This window comes from Myripristis murdjan, chromosome 6 (assembly GCF_902150065.1).
Source record: "Myripristis murdjan chromosome 6, fMyrMur1.1, whole genome shotgun sequence".
NCBI classification, from domain to species: Eukaryota; Metazoa; Chordata; class Actinopteri; order Holocentriformes; family Holocentridae; genus Myripristis; species Myripristis murdjan.
This window is the reverse complement of record NC_043985.1, coordinates 17,152,923-17,178,782: the sequence shown is the minus strand read 5'-3', so window position 1 is coordinate 17,178,782 and position 25,860 is coordinate 17,152,923. Positions and strand designations below refer to the sequence as shown.

At 40.8% G+C, this 25,860-nt stretch overlaps 1 protein-coding gene across 7 annotated transcripts in view; it reads left to right on the top strand.

The window, feature by feature from the left end:
• Window positions 1-4,878: 4,878 nt before the first annotated feature.
• The window catches only part of tjp1b (tight junction protein 1b), a 62,586-nt gene continuing 41,604 nt past the window's right edge, over window positions 4,879-25,860 (top strand). For all 7 annotated transcript variants that reach the window (XM_030054132.1, XM_030054129.1, XM_030054131.1 and 4 more), the window contains exons 1-3: window positions 4,879-5,438; window positions 6,059-6,170; window positions 19,939-20,080. In XM_030054132.1, coding sequence (XP_029909992.1) covers window positions 4,982-5,438; window positions 6,059-6,170; window positions 19,939-20,080 — 711 coding nt within the window. In that variant the 5' untranslated portion in view covers window positions 4,879-4,981. The remainder of the gene's footprint in view (window positions 5,439-6,058; window positions 6,171-19,938; window positions 20,081-25,860) is intronic.

Here is a 25,860-nt window from a genome sequence, read left to right as displayed (position 1 = left end):
TAATACTGTGTCACACATAACTATGGAACCAGTTCAGGAATTTTTAGTTTCACGTAATAAATGAAAGAAATTTCTTGCTCGCTGATTAATTGCACCATTAAACTATTGCTTTACAGATTTAATTACTAGTAGATTGTAATATTGTTACATGCCTTTATAGAATCAATGGAGGAAAGAGATTTTTCATTTCATAAAATATAATAAGGTGGGAAAAAACTTATTAATCAGTTAGTACATTAAATTATTGTTGTGATCACTGTTACATTATTTTGTTTAATCTGTATTTGTTGGTTATTATTTTGTGGTCTTTTTTTGTCCCGGAGTGGTCAAAGGAGTTTGCTTCATCATTATTGCTTTTGAGAGTATAATATGTAATTCATTTTTAGTATTGATTGATTATACAGTTTTATGATTACTTTTGTGTGACTTTAATTTTACACCAAACATGTCATGACCACTGAGCTGCTAATAAAAAATCCCAAAGTGCTTCTGTTTCCTGCTTGAAAACCAATGATGTTCAATGTTGTTTTGAAGCGCTAGATTGGTGCATTAGGCTCTCAAAAATGAAAGGAATCTGTGCCCATCTGGTTCAGGATTACTGAGCCATGTCTCACGCTAGTGCAGCTTTCTGACTCCACATGCAGTGTGTTCTCCGGTCATTATGTGACCTCAATGGGCAGCTTTTGAGTTTCCGTCTCAGGGCAGATGCTCAAACCAAAGAGCCACTGAGTGTTTACAGTACTAAAAAGTAATCTTACTGGTAAACATACGATACCTAATCCCCGTGTATATTTTGTAAAGAATGAATACATGTAAGTTAGAATTAAACTCTATTGATATTGTTCGTACCATGCTCATTTCACTGATATACAGGAAATAGATACAATTGTATGCCATTTCTTCTTCTTGGGACAAAAGTCTTGTCCTTTTTGGGACAAAAAATAAGACCTGATTTCATGTCTGTCCCATCCTCATGAACGTGACATCTCAGGAATGACTATGGGGGGGTTTCATTACATCTGGCAGTGGACTCAAGAATGAATCAAGTAGAATTTGTGACCTCAGAAAATACATTTTTTGGCCATAACTCAACAATTCATACTCTAATTATGACAGTGTTTAACATTAATGTCCAATAGGATAAAATTATGAGGTGATGATTATATATCCAAAAGTTCTTTATAGAACCATCAGCACATATACTATTGAACCAAATCCCTAAATTTCATTTGTTGGTTGGTAAGTCAGATAGTCCTTCTGTTCAAAAGGAAAATAATTAGATAAATAAGAATAAAATGAAATAAATTAATTAAAAATACAGAAGTTCCACAAGAAGTCAGGCTCATACTTTTATCACTTCTTACATTTTTGATATTTTCTTATATTTATTAATAATAATAAAAGCTTCTGACAGGAGTCCCCAGTGACCTGCATTAGTGGCCTTCATGTGTTTGATATTTGCACATCATGCTGGCTGCCACCTGCCCATTTCTACTACAGTTTCAAAGACGCTGGCTGTGTTTACTTCTCAAATACACTCGAGATAGGGTGAGATGGGTGTATACAAAGATAAAAAGAGCCAGATTAAAACAGCCACACAGCTGGAAATTGAACTGCAATTAATGAATTGAATGAAATTAGAGAATAGATTTGTCATTTCTTAGGAGGCTTGTTACATAAGAAACAATTCATGACATGAACAAAATTCAGCCAAACCTCCACCCTTCTCTTGAATTTACGTCATAGCATACAGCACGTGTAATAAAATGTGCAGACAAACTTATTGCAGTGTTTTCATGCAACAAAATAAAAACACAATTTTTTTTGTATTTATTAAGTATAGTCAGTATTAGTGATGCACATTTGTCCAAAGTATAGATCCATATATACTGTAAATTAGCCATAAGATCATTTTAATGTGAGATTTCTTTCAAGCCAGTAGAAATGTTATATCATGACAAAGATACTGAATCTTTATCTTCAGCATGTATTTTTTGGCTTTAATTTTTGGTCGCGCTGTTCTCAATGTTTGGTTTTCTTCCTTTCTTATCTATATGCTTTACTTTTGCAACAACCAAATTTCCCTGCAGGGATCATTAAAGTCTCATTTAATCTAATCTAATCGCATGTACCGTTCTTCATACTTGAGATGAATGTAGTTGTTACAGTAAAGAAAAAAAAAGTTAAGGTTTGGAAAGGTTTGGCGTGCAAACAAGTATTACCAGACACGGCTCTTGGTGTTACCCAAGTTCTCATCTATCTTTCCCGTTCACCACAGTTGTTTGCCAGTGATTGTGCCTCTGCGATAACACAGATTCTGTTAATTTTCATACAACAAAAGCAAACAGTTATTTGCTGACTTTTGTGATTCACCGTCCAAGGAATGAAACAAAGTTTAGAAGCCATAGAAAGATGAAATAACCCAAGAGCCAGTATTGAGCAAGCCGATAAGAGCAGCAGGAAAGAGAAAATGATTAAATTTCTGTGTCAGCTACATAATGACAAAGTACATGGGAGAGACTTATTTAAACAATAAGTATCAATCCCTGTGTTGAATTCACACTCAATGATAATAGGAATTATTAATTAATTAATACCATGAGACCAGATAAGCGTTTTATTTACAGCACACCATGTTCTAAAGACACACAAGCCATTGTGTCTGTAGGCATGATGCCGCTGTTTTTCAGGGTTAAAGGTTTTATTTCATCCAAAATGGAAAAATGTGACTTTCAGTGAAAGGTTACAACGTGTATGCACATAAATTATGTATAAGATTACTCCAATTTTAAAGAAATTATGAAACCTGGTGGATCAGTGTTTCAGTACAAATAATTACATCCGTGGAAAATAAGAGAGACTGAATCATTACATTCAGTGTTAGTTTCTTTAAAATCTGCCTGTAGCACTTATCCATCCCTATCTGTATTCAGCCCTCAACACAGTATTTCTGTAAAGACAAACCTGATATTCAGACATGTAGTCAAAACTGCAGCCAGTCTGGGCACTGTGATTGGAAACTGTTAATTGTATTTATATGTTGATTCAATTTTATTTATCGATTGTTACATGGGTGCTAAATAATATTATAGTTAAAGAATGACCAAGCAAATTTTATAAAACCATAATTTACTACTTTAATGCAGTCTGGGTCCATTTTAGATCTATAGACAGATAGATGTGTTGAGTGGTCCTCAGGTTAAGAAGTCGCACCAGCTCTGTGACCTTTGACACACTGAACGAGACAGCGGCACACAGGAAGCCAGATATCTCTTGGCTTTAGTATCAGCTGTTCTTTTGTTGTCCTGGAATTATTGGCTACATTCAATCGCACACCGAAAGTACTATTATCTATATTATCCAAATAAGAGACGAGATAAGGAGGTTTGCCTAAAATTAAAAAAGAAAGGGAATAAAAGAAGGAAGGGCAAAAAAAGGCTTGTGAGCAGACAGATCACCTCATTGCAAAACTTTGATGGCTCGAAACACCGTAAATGGACATTTCAAATTCAACACACTTGAGACTTAATGTATTTAGATTTGGTGCATTTGTGTAAGTTCCAATAGCAGCATATTGACAGATGTCAGAGAGATTTGTTGTGGTTTGTTTTAGGCTTTAGTTCAGAGGTTTGGAGCGGGCCATACAGGAAAGAACAATGATGGCCATAAAATGTAGGCAATCACAAAAACCAAAAATGGGAAGTTTATGACTTTTATACATATAAAATAATATGATTTTTAATATAATCATTAAAATTTAAATTCATTCATTAATTCGTTAATAAAATAAAATAAAAGCTGAGTTAACTCAGGTGTACTTCAGAGTCATTGTACTGTGCCATGCTGGGGACACACAGTGAAATAAAAACATCTACGTGATTTACAGTTAGGGCCGTTGACATAAATGATGAAAAATATTCTTTATTTTTCTTGAATGAACTGAATGCCCCATCAGACTGAGGCTCTTTGGCAGAAATACACCAGGGGCTTCTGCAGAGAAAAGACAAATGACAAAGGTGTGATATACATGGACCAAACATATTCAGTTCAACAATCTTGTAATTAGGTTTGTATGTGTCTGATATTTGTCATAATGTGCTTTATAGAACCATCAACACATATACTATTGATATCAGGTGATATCCAGTGATCAAACTGCACCCTCTTCTGGTAAGGAGTGGAACATCCTGCTTTACGGCTTCTGCATCATATATGATTCAAATATCATGCTGCTTCAGGCTGCATTACCTGTATGCACAATATCACAACACTGCATTATATTCTCCTTTATATATGTGTTTTTTGTTATTTCTTAGTGATATGTCCACTAATGTCTCACTTGAACAGGTCGCCGTCCACAGTAAAATGTGTTAGTCTTAGTTAAACAAGCAGCACATCTTCATTTACAGCTATAACAAGACAAGACTACTGAGCTGTTCAGGAGAGGTTTCAGGTTTAAGTGCCTTGCTCCAGGGCAACTCACTGGTGGCAAAAGAGAGAGCATGTTTTATTCCCTTCATTTTTTTTTTTTAATTTCCAAAGATGTTTGGGTGCTTTCAATCTCAGAAGCCTTGTTGTGCAACTGTTATGGTTTTACCAGCCTCACGATTTCCAGGCTTGCCAGCATTACCCAGAATAAGTCTGGAGTCAGAGCCATGCTAAGTTATGTTCAAGTATATCGTCACAAAATAGACACAAGGTAGCCAGAAGATTAATTAAATGACAGTGTAGCTAAAATGTTTCACTGATCATCCATTAAGACAGGAAAAATTGTAAAAATGTCTAGTATGTTGGTACAATTGCGAGCAGTTTGTATTGGTCTACTTAGGAGACTGTTAATCTTCTTAGTGTCGGTAAGTACCCGGCTAGAAATCAGCCACTGTCCAGATTGTCTCTTCCTGCCCCAGATACACAACACAGGCAACAACAAAGAGAGGCTCTAGGAAAACTATGTGGCATGGTGGCTTCACTGGCATAAAATATGCACCTCCCATCCATCGGGAACTGTGTTGACACGGCTGTGGAAGAACTTGTGGTGGGTCTCCTCAACTTGAAGATGTTTGGCAGTGGCAGCAAGAAGTGGTTTGTGAAGAAACAGAAGAGGCAACAGCAGCAGCAGCAGCAGCAGCAGCAGAGGTCTGGCAGGAAGCCATGCAACAGGAAGAAGAGGAGATGGGCAGCAAAGATCCTCAAACAGCACCGGGAAAAGATCCTGAACGAGCTGGATGTCAACACTGTGCTTCCTTACTTGGTTTATGATAAGGTTTTCTCATTGGGGGAGTACAAGGAAATACTGGGTCAGGACTCCAAGAAGAAAAGGAATGAGATATTCCTGGACCATCTGTCCTTGAAGGGGCCAGCTGCATTCTGCTCTTTCTGCTCTGTTCTGGAGGAAGTATGTCCCCACCTGCTAACCTGCTTTCTGTTGGATGGTGAAGGTACGGCCGTTAATTAGCTACTAATTACATCAACCAGCAAGTAAACAAAGGTCACACCGGGGGCTGTGGGTTGCTACTTTTTGGAAAACATTTCACTTTGCTTTTAAAAGAGCCTCAGGAGAGTGTTGAACTATATCAATCTGTCTGAACTTTCCAGCTGTTTTGCTCAGTACTTCCACTCATCTTGTGCTGCATCTCACATTTGAGAAAAATATGAAGAGAAGGAAACTACTTTGCAATAAGCCAGTGCCACCTACTAAGAGCCAGCAAAAATAGCTTCTTTAATCTGGATGTCTGAGGGGATTAGTGGGCAGCCAGCGCTCCTAACTAGCCGCTGACAACATATGGCTTCAGCATGGCTGCAGTCTGCAGTGTCTTGTCTGCAGTGCACTATTCACAATCAATACTCTGTATTTACATTTACATTTACATAACACTGACCGCAGTCAAGAAAATGATAAGCATTTACGTCACATAGCTCCATCAGTGTCTACTTTATTTGTGCATAATATCCCCTTATTAAGAACCTTAGGCTTATGGCCGCACACCCCCTCATTGTGATGGAAGTGTGAATGAACATTGCCTCTAAATGTGACTAATGGATTAATCTATCCCTACAGATGGTGCCCTGGGACAAGGCAAGAAGGGGGGTCTGCCTGGACCCCCTAACAGGCCAGGAGAGCAACCACAGTGCTCCCCTCCCATGTACAGCGACCCCCTGTTTGACTCAAGGTGAGAGGGCTGCTGTCATGTGAAAACCTCATAACTAATTAAATTCACTCATAACTAATTAACTTCACTTGAAGGAAGACGTGGTCCTCTGTGAGCTGAGGAAACTCTTCCACCCTTGTTTTTTAAAATCCATTTGGATAAACTCAAAAATGCATGGTAGCTAAGGTTAAAACAAGGCTGCTTTGATACAGCTTTTAGTTGATTCTCAGGTCATAAACCCAACTCATCCGCTACTTCAAGAAAATTTCAATAAATGCTGACAAGTGCTTTCACTGTGCTCATGAATGGAACTTTTTTGAGCATTCATATCTGCCCTGAGATGCAGGGTTTTTTGCAAGTCCTCTTTGAAACTCTTTTCCTGCATGGTTCTTTGTTTTTCCCCCTTGATTGTTACATGTTTAAAAGATAACTGGACATGAAAGAGCACGCACGGGTAAAGACAACACTGTAGGACTTCACACAGTTCTTAAAACAAAGGTGTTAAGGTGAAATGACAGCAATGTTGGAAACAAAACAGATGTCAGAAAAGCAATTCTGGGACAAAGCATGATTCTAAGGCAGGATTCGTATAATTGGGGGATAAGATTTATGAGGTAAAAGAGGCTGGAGCAATTTACCAGAAAGGCACAGGGCCCGGTGAGGCTGCTTTTGTCACTCTGTCAGGTTTCGTCTTGTGCATGTGCCATGAGTGATGGTGTCTTTCTGGATGCGTATGGACCCCGAGAGGGTACCTTTGGCCAGGCTATCACAGGGGGGATGTGTTGGATGCATTGCCTGAAGTAAAGGGACAGACAAGCGCATTGCTCCCTAGACCGTTAAGGAGGCCTCTTTTATGTATGACAGCCAAGTCAGCATGGAGACAGCTATCCCAGTGGTCTGGCCTTGGGCACTGACACACAGAGACAGGCTGACAAAAACAGAATAACACACACAACACAGCAGCACAGCAGCACAAACAGCCAGAATGGTCACAGAGCTTCCACAAGAGATGCAGTACGCTAGCAAAGCAATGTAAGTCCCGACGAAATTCTTGTCCTATTTTAGAGCCATACATTTACACCTGAGCCAAGGACTCTTCAGTATAGCTCCTCATGTGATGCTCCATGGATTCTGAGTGGTGCCACATATAGCTGCTGCTGTGGAGAAAGGTAGAACTTAGAGCAATAGATTTATTTGTCGTTCTTGATGTAATACCTCATATTCTGCTTTTGTGTTACCATTTAATGCATGGTGTGTCAGATAAAGAGAGTGAATCTAGTGCCGGCAAGGTTGAATGCTTGTATATCTAGAAGAAATTGCTTAATTTTTTGTTTACTCAATCCTAAGAGAAGTAGGACAGGAACTGCCTCAAGACACATACGCTTGAGTTTTGAATTTGAGTGCGAGCGCGTGTGTGTGCTTGTGTGACACAGCGAAGCATGTCTGCGGCCATGTTTTGTTAACAACCCAGGAATGCCGCCTTCGTAGTAAACCGCATCCTCTGTTCAGTTAGTTTTTTCCTTCTCCACAGCGGGGATTTATTGGTTCGCTGTGTCGTTTCAATGAGTGTCTGCGTTTATTAGGTTGGCTTCTTGTGTCTGCCTCTGGTCAGTATCCTGCTGACTGAGAGTGAACATGCAGTACTTAATCACATCTCTGGGCTTCTGTCTTAAAGGGCACAAAGGACCTATCTCTGTGAGGGCAGGGGAGGGAAATGATGTGGAGCTGGACAAATCCATTTAAAGGGCTGTTGACTGCAATACTGTTTTTATGGGAGTGTTTTTTGTGATACATACAAAAGTATTAGTGCACACCAAGCCATTGTACATTTATTTGTTTGTAAAGATCTGCAAACATCACTGCCGAGGGGGCAGTAGTCTCCATTTGAAATCACACATTGTGTCAAGCTTATTAAAACGTACTTAAAATCATGATTAAGCTAAAAACAATGATTGCATAATTTGTTTTTTTTTTTTAAATGCAAAAAATATTAGTTCCTCCCACAGAAGATTCCAGCGCAGTTCGCAGTGGAGGTGCTTGTCGTCATGTGCGCGGTTTGCTAAGATATGGATTCAGGTCTCGGCCATGTGCTCAGATCTGCGGCCTTGCATGCATGTGAAGCTGCGGCGATTATATAAGTCACCGTGCCTTTTATCCATAAGTGGAGAAAATGAGATGCTGGCAGGTTGAGGAGGAGGAGAGAGGAGAGATTATGGAGCTGCGAGGTTATGCTTCTCTGTGCTGATGACTCACCTCACAGCACACGGAGAGAAAGCACTGCGACAGCACTGAGGTGTGACTCGCTCTCTCTCTGTCTTTTTGCATGTGTGTGTGTTTGTGTATGTGTGTGTGTGTGTGTGTGTGTGTGTTTCACTCCTCTTGTTCCTCTTGGTGCAATGCATTCATGTGAAGAGGACTTTTCTCTCTGAACTTCTCTGTTTGCTGCAAAAGTAATAAATAACAGTGTTAGAGAGATAGTGGTTCTTAGGGCTTTCATCCAGGTTTTGCCTCCTCCTGTCTCCTCTGGGAGCAGCCTGTGAGTCCTACAAACCAGCTTTGATTTCGCTATACAGAATGAAGTGGACGACTCGAGTCTAAAGGACACAAGAAGGAGGGCAGCCCCGTTTGTCCTATTTACTTGCTGGGGAAAAAATAAAGTACTTTAGTGTGGCTATAGTGTGTGCATGTGCCTGTGTGTGTGCAGTGAAAAGGTGCCGGCAGTGGGAGAAGGGTAATGATGGGGCAGGCTGCTCAGAGCTATTACAGTGGAGATGAAGAGGGGGGGATGCCAATGTGAAATCAAAGTGCTGCAGTGGAGTGTGCATGGGGATGCAGTGGGCTTCAGACTGCAGCACCACCGCTGACCCACTGCTGTCTCAACGCTTCCCCACTGACACACTACTACCGCTTCCCATGCACACTCTTTGTTACAGAATGTGTGTGTGTGTGTGTGTGTGTGTGTCACTGAGAGAGACAGACACAGAGGGAGAGAGAGAGAGAGAGAGAGAGAGAGAGAGAGAGAGAGTTGCGTAATGTGTGTGTGCCCTTTAAAAGTTTTCCCACATACTAACGACTGCTGTGTGTTGCATGCCTGATTATGATGATCCCATGGTGTCTCTTTCATCAGGGCGGTTATCTGAATGGCATCCCAGTCGATGGGAGGTGTCACAGTGTGTTGCTTGTGGATTTGTGGGTGTGGAGCTTCGGCTCTGATGATTCCATTAGCAGTGTGTTAGTTGAGTGTTGACTGGACTGAACAGGCTACCAGCAGGAAGCAGTGACATCACTGTGTGTGCATTTGTGTGTGTCTGTGTGTATGTTTGTGTGTGTGCAACCAAGGCCCTTATATCTGAAAACTGTTGGATATGTACCCAGTCTTAACGAGAGATACCATCATACTAGCCAAACTATTTTATTGCTAGTATGTTGAATTTAGTAACTGCATTTCATTTGAGGAACAAAACATGAAAAGAAAAGCATTTATTTTGCACTGTGAGCGCAGTAAATTCCTGCTGGCAAAATGCGATGGTTTTTTTTTTTTTTTTTTTTTTTTTTGGTCTTTTTGCATGTTATTATAGCATCCATTCCTACAGTGTTATTATTTTAAGTGTTTTTTTTCTCTAATTAAACTATTTTAAAATTCTGTATAGAGAAAAAAAACCACTCACCAGCAGGTACTGCACTGAGTAGTATGCAGACATATCAGCATTAGCTGAATTTAGACTCCTTTAATGCCCTGAAGGTTTGTCTGTGTCCAGTCACCCAGAAGTAACTAACTGGCAACCATAAAAAGGACCGTTTTAAATTGCGGAATAGGCCTGATGCTCATTTGCACAGTGCCTTGTTACATGGGCTTTGTTGTAAATGTTAGAATTTCAAAAACACCAAAAGCTACGCTAAAAGGCTTCAGTGTTGTGTTTCAAAATAGGGACATTTAACCTAGTTTTAATTTCCCTTTTGAACTCATTTAACTCCGCCATTTTTCCCTTAAAAATGTTCAAATCAAAGATAAAACACAGCAATATGAATCTGTACGTACACTGTTGAGCATTAAGACCAGCATGACAGGGTTATAAATTAAATGCATGGTGCCTATACGCTTTATATTCTGCATGTTCATACTAGGTGTGCACTTATAATACTGTAGGTTAGTGCATCCCCCAAATGCTGTTATGCATTTGGGGGATCCCTTCGTCCAAAGTGCCCTGCAGTTTTATGAGTGCACACATTTACAACGGAGGTGCTCACAGTGGGATTTGCTCTCCTGACCCTGGAAGTGACAGCGCCATGCTCCACCTGCTGAGCTATGCACTGCTAACCTTCCAGTTTGATCTTTCCCTAATAAACAAACCAGATAACCCTTTTATCACACATTTTTTTCTATCCACTCTTCTGTCCATCATGCCATTGCTTTGCTCACAAGTGTAAGATCCTCTGTGTGCTTTCATCTGGCCAGTACTACATGTCTGATCTGGCCTGGTGAGGGCAAAATGCCCACTTCTCTACTCAGGTGAGTGGGAGGTTTACAACACTCTCTCCTCTCAGACTTCAAAGTCTAGACTAATCGACTTACTCTAGGGCTTAGTACTGCACCAGTGTGTCAGTGTGTTGACTGAAATACAGCCCACCCTAGCCTCTGTCTGCTCCAGTGAAAGGACGCGAGGACACAATCCACTGAGACGTAGCTGCTGTGTGTTGCGCCTCCATCACTTTAACACTAAAATCACTGTATCATATCAACATCTGCAAGAAAACTGAAAAACTTACAATTTATTTCCTATCAAGCATCAAACCCTTTCCACTCCAATTAAAATGACTTTAATGACAAAAGATGTCTAAATAACTAAGTCAGGGCCGTTATGCTACCTGCCTTCCTCTCAGTGATGTAGGGATAAATAAAATAAACTAATCTATGACCTAGAATGTCTCTAAACCAGATATTATTATATTAACCTGATATTATTCACAATTCACAAACCAGATACTCTACATACAATTTATCATTTTCATCAGACCTGGCTGTTCATGTAATTTATATCTGCCTGAACCTATAAATTCTATTTGTATACTTCTTCTTCTTCTTCTTCTTCTTCTTCTTCTTCTTCTTCTTCTTCTTCTTCTTCTTCTTCTGTATAGTTAATTAACCTCAATCTATATCATCACCTCACATTTTGTGCTGCCTACACTAAGTAGGCCATATGTCCTCCTCACAGTAAGCTTTACCAAATATTTTAGGAAAGTTTTACTTGCTATGGACTGACATATTGCAACTATTATCAAAAAAAAAAAAAAAAAAATCAAACTGCAAGATTTGGTAGGGCTGTAAAGGCAAAAGGAAAGGAAGAGTGTAAGAAATTAATAATTTAATGTAATGTCAACTTTGTTATCTGTCAAAACATGAAGTTATTACTTTTTAAAAACCCACTGTACTACGCTGAGATGCATGGACCCATCCTTATCCCCTATTTTGTTTAGCTACCTTTGACTACTTATTGTTGTGCACTCCCCTCACATTAAAGCTGCCCTAGGTGATTTCTGACCACTAGAGGGCGCTGACAGCTCAAACTCCTTTTGTGAACGCTGAATAAAACCAAAAGTCAAGGTGTTTCGTGACAGAAATGAGGGATCCATTTCACTCTCACAAGGCTTTGGTTGGATTACGTGGATTATTTTGTCTCTGACCTCCAAATTGAAAATGTGGTGAAGCTGCAGACTTTCAGCTGCAAGGTAAGCTGCTTTGAACGAACTTTTTTCCCATGGCATTGCTGATGGCAGCAGCAGAGGCCCCCCTGTGACTGATCTGAAATTTGAATACATTTATCTGCAGAATGCGTGACTCCAGGGAGACTTTGATTGAAGCCGAGGCACCCGGTCGGTGAAGTGGAGGGCAGAGGACGAGCTCATTCAGGCCAATACAGAAATTTCAAAATCTCAAACCAGGAAATAACAACAAATCTCTAAATTGTGTGGTGGAGAGAAGACCCACATTAATGACGCTCTCATTCCAAGGGGTCATTTTACTGAAAAAAGTCACCATGAGCAAGCTGCTTGAAAGTTGATTTCTCCAGACTTTAAAGATGACACAGATATTGCAACATAAACAATATTCATCCAAGTTTAATTTTAATTTTTTTCCTTATGAGATACTCTCAATTTTTATGCAAGAGGCCAGTTTTGGGTGTAAATTATTAAATGTGAACAAAAAAGTAAAGGTGAATGTAACTGCTTGGAAGGAATAACTAGTCACTTGATGATACAACTTGTTAAATGAGTAATTACTTACTTCCCTGGTGGAGGAGATAAGCCCCGCTCGGTTGCTGGACATCCTAAATAGATGCGACAAGAGAGCATCTCCAAATGAGTCGGTCCCTCTCCGGTGCCCCCCTCCCTCCTCCCTCCCTCTCTCTCCGTCGCTCCCCTCTGACTACACTGTACACACTCTCTCCCCTACCTCACACACACGGACGCCTGGACGCTGCAGCGTTTTTTAAGAGAGTGTTTCCAGCACAGGATAGGAGGGAGGCGGAAGAAAAATAATGTTCAAATCCTGACTAAAAACCGAGCGGATCGGCGATCTGTTTCCGAGCGCTAACACGGCTAACAGTGTCATTGCAGACATGGGTCGCAGCGGTATGGCACCTTTCGCTCAGCTCCTTGGGGAGTGTTTTCCCTGTCAGTCCTTCAGCGCTGGAAATGGCGTTGTGATGCTGAACAAGGAAGACGCAGTGGAGGCGGATGCCAGGGAATAAAGAAATATATGATTACCTGTGCTTTTCTTTGGGTTGGATTTTTAGTAGCGGTGGACAGTACCATGGTGAATTACCAGAAATATATTACTGTTATGCAGCTGGCTTTGGGGGTGACCGCCTCCAACAAAGAACATTGTCTTCCTCCCAGGAAACGTATGTGGTGAGTATGAATCTTGGTGCGGATGATTGTGTGATGCAGGTTGGGAGAGAGGGAAGAGGGACGGGAGAGAGGGGAGGCTGCAAGCCAAGCTGTCGCCTCCCACATCCCTCACAAATGAACGGGTCACGGAGCCACAGTCCGACTGCTCAATCTACAAAATGAGCCCCGTCCCCGTGACATAATATTTTAGCCACTGCGGCCAGTCTCTGCACCATGTTGCAATCATTACAACCTACTGTAGTCGATACTGTAGGTAAGGCAACTCCGCATGCTGGGAGTTGGCGTGCGTGTGTGTGTGTGTGTGGGCGTGCACGCGCTTTAGTGACACCAGGTCCAGTGCGTTATTTGTCCTTCTCCTAACCCCCCCTCACCCTCCCACACCCCCTGACACACACACCTTCATCAGTTTGTAAAGTTGAACGGCGTAGGATGATGTCATTGCATTATCATTGTTTTCTTTGCCTCCAACTTCATGTGCTTTGATGTTTAAGGCCTACATTGTACTGTAAGCTCACTACTGTTTTTCCACTGTGAATTTCATTATCAAGCTAATTGCATAAACCATGTGATAAACCATCTCCCCCCCTACATACATACCCCTTCCTGCTGTATTGTAAGCACTTAATAAAAATTAAAGCATGAAATATGGTCCTGTCCTGTATTTATTTCCCACCTAACTGTGAAGTGCTGTGCCCGTGCAGGCCTCTGTACGCCTCTCATGTTCATGTCTATTAAACATTTGTGCTCATACTTTACTCTCACCGTATGTGTTTGTGTGTGTCTTTCCATCTATCTTCAGTGTCCTCATTACTCTGTGTGCCTCTATGCTAATGCAGTGACCACCTCTCTCATGCCTCAGTCTCTCCCGTGGCTTTGTTCATTTGTTTACTTTTTAAGGAATCTGCCTTTCATTCTTCTTTTCTTTGCTGTAAGCAGATTGCTGCCCGGGCTGCAATGTGTGTGTGACATACTATCCCTAATTACAACCGGATTACCATCGTGTTTGATAGGAAAGATGGCTAATTAGCAGTCAATAGGCTCCTTGGCGTTCTGATAACAAAGTGTCTCCAGCAAACTCAAAATGCACTGTACAGGCTGGATCATCTCCCCCATATAATGCAGCTTCATTGGCATGGCTCCACTGTGTGAGAGGCTTACCTATTATCATCACCTCTTTAAAGCCCAGCCTAAACCATTTTTCAGCTGGAGCAAGGACAAAACATTACTGATGATCCTTTCTGAGAATCTTGGTGTTATTCAGAGGTAGATCATCACGATCAAAGGAGGCTTACACAGCCTGAGATTAAGAATAGGTGAGATTATTCCCAAGAACACAATGGTAATTTTAAATATCATGTACACAATATGCAACAATTATTATTTTTTTTTTTTTTTACTTGGTTCATAACAGTGTAATGTTAGTGTTTGTTGGTGCTGGAATATTCATTCATTCACTCATTCTTACCATTTTAGAGTATCCTAATTCAAAGATTTAAAGCTGCATGATATCATCCACTATAAACACACAGGAATGATGTCACCAGAGTCAAAGTGCTGCTGTAACCTCAGCAGGGGTCAGCTCTGCTTATCACATGCAGCTTTTTATCTCTCTGCCTCTTTGGCTAATCATATTCCTTAGTCATCCTCTTATTAGCCTAATTGTCCCCGAAGGAGAAGATCAGGGATTTCACTGAGACAGAAGACCCTTTCCATGATTCTTCTTTTTTTTTAATATTGTTTTCATGCTCACATCTCCATATTCAAGTGGATTTTCTGGGATTTGGGAAGGAGCTTTTTGTCTGATCTACAACAGTTCCCCAATACAAAAGGCTAAACTAGTTACGTAACTCTTTGAGTAAGCTCTGACCTTGTTAAATTGAATTTTTCTTTCCGACAATAAAACACAATAGCCCCAGCTATTTTTGAGATGAGCTGAAAAAAGCTGAGCTGATGTGGTCATGTCCCGCTGATAAGCCATTAGTAACACCGGCCAATTTCCCTCTCAGTGTTTTTTGTCTCTAAATATGAGTTTAGACTTCATGCTGTATCTCCTCTCAATAATTTGAATATCTCCTGTAAATGTAGGCAAAACGGTTAAGCTTCTTAGTATTATAGTCTAAGTGCTATTATTGAATAGATGACTCAAGGGCAAGGAACCATTGTGGTTTAAAATGAGATACTAATGCCTGGAGTTCAGTTTACATACTTTGAAGCTGTTATTAACATATAATTGAAGACAGTTGAAATATCCTGGTGTTTTCTCTCTTCCATCAAACCCAGGTTCCTCAGATTTAATAACCACAGGACCTGGCCTCAGGAATTATCATTAATATTACTATAAGTAATATTATTGTTTAAAGAATTCGAGTTATATTTATCATTTACAAAAACTGCATGGATTAGAGTTGCAGCTTGCTTCTCTCCATTCCTCTCCCGCTCTCTAATTGCTGCATACTGCTTAAGAAAAAGTCATTAAATACCCAAGGGGTGTGTACTATCCCTGCTGCTAAAATGAATTAAAGCCATTCTGAAGTTATGATAGAGTGCTGATAAAATTTTAATAAAGGAAACAACCTCATAACATATGCGGTGTCTGTTTAGCTCTTCAGCACTGGAACATGAGGGCCGTTGTAAACTATTAATCTCATCCTATAGTCACTGGAAAAGATCAGTGAGGTCAAGTGCCACTGCCACTTTTGACACCTCACGAATCATAAACTGCATCAACTTTTTGCAAATTCATTAACCATGGATCCATCTTGATACTGTCTGTATCAAAAAATGGAGTATGGATATAATGTAATGTTTTGTTGACAGCAAGAATTTTTACTATGATAAATCGTGTGTCAGATGTAATCCTAGAGTTCTTAATGCTCCATATCTTATAGTCATGCATTATTATCCAAGGCGCTGGCGTTTTTATCTGAGAAAATGTCTTCCATTAGTCCCACCACTTTGTCAAGAGCTTTTGGAGAGAGATTCTCTCTTTTGTAAGTGATTTTGAAATGGATCTCTTTATTAAAGCAACCATTTAGGTCATTACTGCTCAATACTCATTAACACTGTGCGTCCATAGGCTACTTACTACTGTATTCACAATGCTCTATAACCCATATACACACTGCCTCATCAAGGGTTTTAAAGCACACTAAAGGAACTTGCTATCAGAGCATGTCCCTTCATATAGTAATACATTTTGCTTGCAGATTAATTAATGTACCAGATGACTGGCATAACTGAAAGACAGCCGGAAACAGAAAAAAGGCCTCATTGCATTTGAATGTAGAAGCGGCACATCATAACATTTCAGTATCTTGCCTTTGAGGTATGTTATGTTGCTGCTCTTTAAATAATTACTAACTAATTTGACATTAATTGTGTGTCGTGTCTGGTCGGCTGGTCAGGTTCACTTCCTGCTCTGCTGCTTCTCACAGCCTGTGGTCAGATGAGACACTGCTCTACCTGAACGCTCAGACCGTTCAGGCAGAGTGGAGAGTAGGGAAGTAGAGCCTGCGTGACGTGCGTCATGTTTTCCCAAAATTAGAAAAGACACAGCTTCACTCGCCCTTGCTGAAAACTGAATGGTAGTAGTTTTCTAAATTAGGAGTTGAGTTAGTGAACAGATGTTCCCTTTGCCTGCGGTCTTAAAAACCCGTTCCCCCCCGTACACAGACAAAGATTAGCATTAACCTAACTTAATGAACTTTACACTCTGTTGCCAGCCCAGGGGGAGAATAACACAAGTCCATTGTGTTTATGTAATGTTTCCTCATTCTGAATCTCTACCCCCGTCCCCCCCAAAAAATTAAATTAAAACCCAGACAGACACAGTGGTAAAATCATGGAGTAAAGTCATTTAGGGCTTGTGGGTGGTGGATTGTCCTTGAAGTGTAGGCCAGCATGCAGGGGTTGTGTGTCTCCTTACTTGTGTGATGTGTGTGTGTTTGTATGCGTACGTGCCTGCCACTGTATGTGTGTGACTGTGTGCGTCAGTATGCATTTGATTGTGTCTAGATGTACGAGACGCTGGCCAAGACTCCACTGCTTGTTAAGTGTTATATTAGCACAGGCCAAGATGGGACGGATGAAGCGTAACATTGCCTATTGACCTGCTGATTAAGCAGTAGCCGTTATTGCTTGAAGTAATCGTACCTGATGGCTCCACAAGGTAGACCGAGAAAGAGGGAATAGGGGGATTGCATAAAGTACTGCAATTGATTTACGCGAGTGTCTCTTGTCCTTTCTTCATAATAACATTAGGCATCTACTTGACCTTTTCTTTGAACCACATTATCACTCTCTGTAGTGGATCATGGAGGCCATCATGGGACTTGGCATTGATCTTCTCCTTTGTTCTCTTGAAGTGGATTTTTCTTTACTCACAGAGACTGCTTGAGGTGCACAGTGCCAATATAATCATCATGTCTGGGCCAAGTAGGAGTTGGAAATTAGTCTTAGCATTTAGCTTAGTGTTGCGCATGCAGCAGTGTCTTATGGGAGGGTCAAAATCCAACGCCACTATATCTTTGACTGAATACCTTGATATCGACATTGTGATGACATTTGTGGGGATGACTGTCGGTGCTTTCATAAGACATTTACGCACAAGAGATTTTGAACCATCATTAGTAATGTGGATATTATGACTAAAGCAGGAAGAGGCAAATAACAGAACTGCTAAAAAAATTTCAATAAGTTCAGAAAATTGCATTCCTTTACTGTTATGCAGCATTTAAAGCCAAGGAAAGACAACACTTATGCCATATCACTAATTACAATATCAGGAATCCCAGCCAATATGTCAATATGTCACCCAGGCATACTGTCAGTCACACAAAAGTATACTAAAGATTATCTCACTTTCTTGGCACCAAAGAAACCTAAGTATACAAAACAAATACATACCTTAAAGGTACAATTTAGTCCATTATTGGTAATCATTATCTGTACACAGTATCTAAACCTCTGTCTGACACTGAGAAATAAAATTTACAGTCATACACTGTCCTTTTACTGAGTATATTGTGACTATCAAGGTCAAGGAGCAGAGAGTTTTAGCGTAAAGGTCTTCTGCATTTAATGGCGTGCCCTGTGATTTACAATTCACCCATTAAATTATGTCCTCTTACAGGAGCATGTGTTATAAAAAATACAAAGGTGAATGGTCTTTTGACTCTATATAAGTTTGGCTATATTTTTCAGAGCTGCACGCCAAGATGCTGTTCAACCGTGTATAGATGAAACTGTACCCATAAAAATGAAAGTGAAAAGGTGAGAAAACATTAAATCCTGGTTTTAGGTATTCTCTCGAAGCCCACGTGAGACACAAAACGCCTGTATACAGTATTTGACTGAGAAGAATGCATGAACAAAAGCTATGTAAAATCCTTCACTGCACAGTATATCCAAGTCTAAGTCACCCCGATTGCTGGCAGTATGTTACATTGTGCCTTTGTGGCCTGAAGTGTTTTGGCTGAAATCCATTTCAGAATCAACATCCAAGAAATGAAGCTCTGACTGCGCAGGACTGCGCCGGGTCCGTGACACAGTCCAAGCGCCTTTTCTCATTAGTCATGTTTACTGTATTGTTTACGAGAACAATTTAATGCAGCTCGTAATTGACTGCGCTTATTGTCTAATGCTTTTACTTTGCATTTTCCTCCAGTAAGCATCTTACTTAGTGCTCACGGTGACCACTGAATTAATGCAGAGAGAAATTGGAAGGTGATGTTCTCCTTCTCCTTATTATTGTTCATTCCTGCTTCTCTCATAATTTCCCACACTGAGTCGCCAAACCTCAGGAGTCCTTAAGGAGACTGAGCCACTGACTATGTTAATGGATATCTTCTGGCTCTGAGCCGCACTGTGTGGACAGGAATATCCTCACTGAATATTGTGGTGGGTAAATCCTCATTAAGCATGACTGTGATTGAGAAGAGCAGAGAACAGAACAGAACAGAAAAGACGAGAAGAGACAGACTTGCTGGAATATGCTTTTTGAGTGGCATACATTGATGCAAACAATATCACAGTTTTGCTCTTTTCTATGTTAAACAATAAGACAACAACAGTGAATGATAGAAATTTGGAAGTATATCGTCTGCTAAACTGTTGATGTAATAGCATACTAGCTATACAGCAGGAATATAGGAAACAAATGTGCTTGGTGGTTTGACTTAAATCTGACAAGCAGGGAATGGATGGATGAATGGATGGATGGATATTCAATGCAGCACAGTTCAGTCCAGCTCAACTTCAAGGAGACAATTAATTTTGGGCCAAACAGAATACATTAGACATCAATCAACTGATAGAAAACACAAAGAAAATGAGAGGTGGAGTTTTTTTTTTTTTTTTTTGAGGGTCAACAGGACTCCAGTAGTGCTGTTCAAGTATGTCATTAGTGAAGGGTAAAACATTTCCCCAGAGTATTGGTGATAGGTCAGCCAAGTGTGCCTCGTCCCCGCATCTCACCATGACCCAGCTACAGCCTGAGCAGTGTGGCCTGGAGAAACCTCTGTGCAGAGCTGCACAGGACCTCTGAGTGTGTGAGACTGCAGTGCTTCCTGAGCTTGAACCGTCTCTCCTCTCCTCTCTCCTACAGGGCCTCTGTGACATTCAATCCAAGCATACACAGTTGTTTCAAATGCCATTTTATCTGGTGGGTGAGGAGGCGGCTGTGGCCTTTTGAAAGATACAAGCGTGACAACGGTGTTCTTTTAAATCCACTGCAGGCTTCTTTTTCTTTCGCTGTTGGCTGCAGTCACGCCTGTGGCACTCTGTCCTGGCGTGTGGAACCATGCTGAAGTTCGCTTGTCCTAATGTAGTGTTGTTGGTGTTTTTTTTGTCCTCTTCCCTGCTCCCTCTGTGCTGACCTCAGGATACACCCCAGCCCAACCGCTGGCTCCATCACAGCAGCCTCCTCAGTGAGCACCATTCAGGGCAAGCCATCACTCCGCCGCATCAAAGGCCGCATTCACAGGAGCAAGAGCCTGGACAGCATCGATCTCCTTGACTCTAATGTAAGTAAAAAACTGACTGAAACTTACACTTGATGCTCAATATATAAATGAACTGCATCACCTAACCTGAAATATATAATGTGTAGACCTAGCATACCACCAACCTGACCATTTACATGGCGCTGATCATGGTTGTAGGTATACTAGGCTGATTGATGTTTGTAGACCAATAAACATGTGAGCCATTAAAAAAAAACACTGAAACAAACAAGAAGCCATGAACTGTATAACAGTCCAAACAATCACTCCAACAATAAATACAAACACAGACAGCTGTCATTTGAAATTTCTAAATCACTTATTTTTATTTTAGTGGTGAAATACCCTCTCTCTGCTTGTGTAGACTAAGTTTGGATTTATCAACACAGTGATTAAATCACATAGAGTGATAGGAAACTGGGTGATAAGATGGACATATTATAAAGAGACGTATTTAGTATTTTGTGCATGAGAGATGAAAACTGTATGGGGCTCATAATAGCATCTCATCTCAAAACAAATAACAAAAGAACAGCAAAATTCAGCTAAATGTCATGAGCTCCCACAGTCAGCATGTTTGGGATTGACCCCTGATTGACAAACTCATTCTGGAGACCGTGAGAGGAAGTCCAGATCATATTATTATGAGCATTTTCCAACACAGGGCTTATGTGGTAACTCAAAGAGTGCGTGCCATTTGTTGGGTCCTGTTTGTAGCATCCTGGGTTTGGGTCCGGCTTTCGGGCATTTGCTGCATGTTGTCCCCTCTCTCTCCTCTGCCTTTCCTGTCTCTCTCTAGTGTCACTGTCAAATGAGGCCGAAAAGCCAAAAAAAAAAAAAAAAAAAAAAAATCCAGGGGTATAATCCATATTTGGATTATAGGATCTTAGTATTTGTATTACAGGCTGCTCCTTTATCATGCCCTGACTCTGGTAGGAATTCATTATTTTATCTCATTTTATTTAATTTATTTTACAAAATGGAAAAAAAAATAGACATTTTGTAACTGCTCAAGAATTAGCCCAGAGGTTATACATTCCGTTTGCACTCCCTGGACAAATGGTACAAAGACAAACATGTTTCACCACAATGAGTCTGAAATTTAATCTGCTTTCTCTTTCTCTCTCTCTCTCTACTAAACACTGTTGCTTGTGTTTGGTTGTCAAATAAAAGTCAGTTGTCCTAGTGGCTGATACCTTTCTTCATCTACCTGCCACCATGGTTTGCAAATACATTATGTTAACTTCCTGCTCCTTCCACAGCTTATATCGTTAGCCGACAGTAAAGGTATTTCAAAGGTAAAAAATAGACCAATCAGAGGACCAATCTCTTGTTGCTCTGTTGTGTTTAGAACATGCTGGTGTTTACAGGCATATTATAATACCTCAAAGCACCCTTTTTGAGTGTTTTAGACACATAAGGCACAAAAACACATGACACACTGTTTCATATTCAGAGTTGTGATGTACAGAAATCAAATGGGACACAGTTGTAGTGGGCCACATTGTTTCCTGACAGAGCCGTTGACTGCTGGAGCGCCTCAGCCCCAGGACATTTTTATTGTGTTGACTGTCAAGCTATGACCTGACTATTAATTCAACTCAAACTCACTTCTTCTCAGGAAGGATGCCGTAACCACAAAGCCACTGAGCTACTTGAATTATTAATAAAAGTGTTAGCGAATGGAAGAACACAGTTACTTGGGAACATTAGAATTTTGAATGATGTCTTAATAGAGTGTAAAATAGTTGTATTAGATGAAAAATAGCACAAATCGACTGTTCTAGCTGCTTCGGAAATACCAAATTCGAGGTTAACTTGATTGTTTTGTGGCTCGGATGACGCAGAAAGATATTTGAAATGACCTTCAGTGTATCCCTAAGTTCATTTTCATTCCTCTGCAAGCAAAGGCTTTTGGGCTATTGGTGCTGTGTGTCTTGGTTTCAAAATTTGATGCTTACAGCGTTCACAGAAAGGTTGCAAGGGTCAGATAATTTGCTACAAAAGCAAATGGTAAATTGTGTCAGAGGATTTAGCAATACTTATCAATGTTTCAGTCAAACTTCATGGTCATGATTAATTGAATAAAGACCAGGATTTGAAATGTTATTAGGAAATCACTATTAAATCCCCATCTAGAAAACCTGAGCGTGATATGATGGAGATAGATGCTTTTAGGCCATAATTGACAGATTAATGGTGGTTTTGATTTTGAGCCAGCCACAGAGAACGTAAGCCTTCAGCTCAATGGAAAAGGCAGCACCGTATTGCTGTATCCTCCTATTCTGTCTATCCTGTAAGTCGTAGAGAGTGACTTACCACGTCCCGGTTATTTGGCTTTATGGCCTGCCACTCAGAGGGGCGTTCAAACGGCTCGAGAGGCCACCGTCTCACCACTGAGAGAGCACAGCTAAGGGCTCCTGGCCTTTTCCACTGTATTTCTTTTGTACAGGCTGTGTGTGCACAAGGGGAAAACTTGCTGACTTGCTCAAACTCAAATGCAGCTGATGGAAGTAACGGTCCGCCTTACAGTGAGTGATGAGACTGCAAGATGCTGCTGAGCTGAGGAGCATTTTCCATTGCATCCTTCTAAACTGTCACAAAAAAAAAAAAAAAAAAAAAAAAAAAAAAAAAAACACACAAGGCTGCTGCTGATCCACTGGAGTTTCTGTGCTCATATTCGGACAAAAATTTCAGCTGATAGGTCACTGCAAAAAGAAATGTGAGCTTATAGATCATTTGCGTGTATGTTTTTAGGTCCATAACTACCATTGCACATCACTGTAGAGCTCTGTAATCAATAGTAGTTAAGACTTTGTTTGCATCGATTCCTTCTTTTGATTGCTTTTCTCTCTTGATAGTCAGGGAAGGACTTTGGCGCCGGGCCCACTCCTACTGTCATTTGTGTTGGCAAGAGGCACACTTGTTCACAGAAAGCTTGAATCAGATTTTAGCGCTTAGGCTGCAGAAAGCACAACAGACGTGGAGAGGGAGAGAGAAAACGGAAGTATTATACGCATGATACCTTTGTATAGGAGTTATTTTTTGATTTGTTTTTCATCAGCAGCGCTTCTTCTCTTTTCAAAATACGATTTATTTCTCACCGCTAAATGAATATGCATTAGACCATCTGTTCTACAGTGTTATACTCCATCTTATTCGGTTTGGCATTTAAACCATCAACCTCTAGTATCCGGTAATTCTGTGATGTAACTCCTCCCCCCAAAAATTGACCTCAGGGACACATTATAAGAAGCTATAAACCGTCATCTTTCCCAGGAGATTTGTCTCTTACGCGTTGCAATGTGCGTGTGAGTGCATAGAGGACAACATTAAGATAATGTTCAGTATGCAGCTTATCCTTATGTGCCTTATATTTCATTATGACAGCGTATAAAGATAAACTTTAGCCTCCACAGACCTTAATTTGTTACAGAGCAGTGCCTCTGCAGTGTGGATACTAAAGCGAGGTCACTGTTTGTGAAATAATTTCATGTGCCTTGATTTGGGGAAAGATCTGTTTTTAATGCAGCATTTTTTCCTGCCCTCTCAGCTGTTTTGGAAAATGTTAAAAGAATGTTTGCTGCAGAGGCTACAAGCAGGTGAGTTGCAGAGAAACTAAGAGCATATCAGCAGGAGCAGATGCAACTAAGCCAAGATGAAAAGTGCAATTAAATTAATTACTCCTTAACAGATCAGGATCAGTCGCCTGTTCAGCTTGAGATTCGCCTCGGTCAAAGTCTTAATCTGTTATTAGATCTGCTTTCCCCAGCCCGCTCCTAAAATCCCATTTCTGGCTGCAGTTTGCTGTGGACAGAGGCACCCTCACCCCCCTACCCCCTACCTCTCTACCTCCCTTCACCACCACCACCACCACCACCACCAAAAAACCCCAGCGTAAGCATTTATTCGCTGCTCAGTCTTCTGAAAGTGCTGCAGCTGCATTTACACAGAGCGCAACTGCAGCTGAATTAACCAATCTGCATATTCAGGGCCTGTTAGAGGGAGATTGTTCCCGTGTGATGAAGGCGTCAAAGAGCACGAGGGTGGGAGCGGAGGACTGGACCTGAGTGAGACACACACCAGAAGGGCTGGAGAGAGGGAGGAGCGGAGCGCATGGGGGTGGGTGCAGGAGATTTATCATGGCTGATACAGTAGGACGCTGTATTGGAAGGAGGGTGGCGGTGGTGCGGGCACTGGTGAGGGAGGGAGGAGGCGTTGTGATTGGAGCAGCAGCGGATTTTCTCTAGGTAAGACAGGTCTGTTATGTAAGAAGGGAATCAAAGAGGAGGAGTTGGGTTTTTGTCCTAGGTGATGAACACTGGGAGGTCTAATCATAGAGGGGATGGGTGGGGGTAGTTGTGAGGACAGGCTCTGCTGTGTGTGACACAGAGGTGGATCCGGCCTTGCATGATGCACGCCACTGCACGAAGGTTGTGCGTGCGTGATCCCACAGGCTGTGTGTGGCGGGGATGGCAGATGTTGGGAATGTTTCTGGAGGCTGTGACTCGGGAGCGAGGTCTGTCTGTCTGTGTCCCCTCTAATGAGACATATGGCAGGTCACTGTGGTGTGTGTACCTAGTGCCGTACTATCACACATCTTGTAGCAGTATGTTGATTTTACAGCCTCTGCAGTGCCTCATCATGTCTTCACAGCTCATTTGTGTTTTATCATAGCAGTTTAATGAAAGAAACATTTATGATTTACAACTTTTAGATATAATCACTTCATAATTCATGATAATTAAATATATTTCATGACAAGTATTTAAGGTAAATTCCCCAAATCCCAATGGATCCCTCTTGGTTCCCAGTCACTGTCTACATCCCATCAGAGAAGGTCAGACCAAAGAAAACCAAATCAATGTATATTCAAATTTTCTCAAAATATCCACCCTCAGATTCCTCAAAAGATTCAGGATAAATATTATAAACATCAAAGTCTTGAGCTGTCCGTGTGAGATGAGAGACATGATTTGTGCCTCTCGATTATTTTTATTGTTGGGCTCACCTCCCTCATCTACGACAAATCATTTCAAGAGAGAAGACCCAAAACCGCATAAATCCCAGCAACTCTATTGACTTTCCCACGATTTATGACAGGAGGAGCACCCCAGACAGTAGGCAGCATCAGTGGCCAAGAATTAGTAAAAATGTAGCACTAAACCAACATAGCATTGTATTTTCCAACCCAAAAACACAATCTTCATCTATTAAAAACAAAATACCAACCGCTCGCTATAATAGTGGTTTATTTCCAAGCAGGGCTGGTGTTCATGTTATTGTCCCATCTGAACACCTCAGTATGGGGTCAAGTGAAGGACAACCAGAGGGATGACGTAATGTTTGTGGGAAGGAATCAAGATGGTGGCCATGGTGGGGAAGTCGAGCATGAATGAATGAAACACTGGAGAGGTTTTTGCGCAGGCAGGATAATCCATCACAAAGGCGAATGCTCAAAGGTGTAGCTGTTCAATAGATTACATCCTCTGCTGATTATTCTCGAGAGGAACAAATATTATTTTTCCGAACGAGATTGTTTTTATTTGTCTGCTGTCACTAAAACAAGATTGCACAGCCAGCAGATACGCGCTGGATTTACTACGGTTCATCTGCAGCTGTCAAATACCTTCAAATTTAGATTATGCCATAACATCATATGCAGAAATGATTATGTCTTCCGTGTTGCTCTGGGAATCGTTAATGAATCAGGTTGTTCAGTGGAAATTTATTTTTTTCTTGTTCTTGTTCTTGTTTTTTTTTTTTTTTTTTTTTTTTTTTTTTTTTTTTTTTTACCAGTG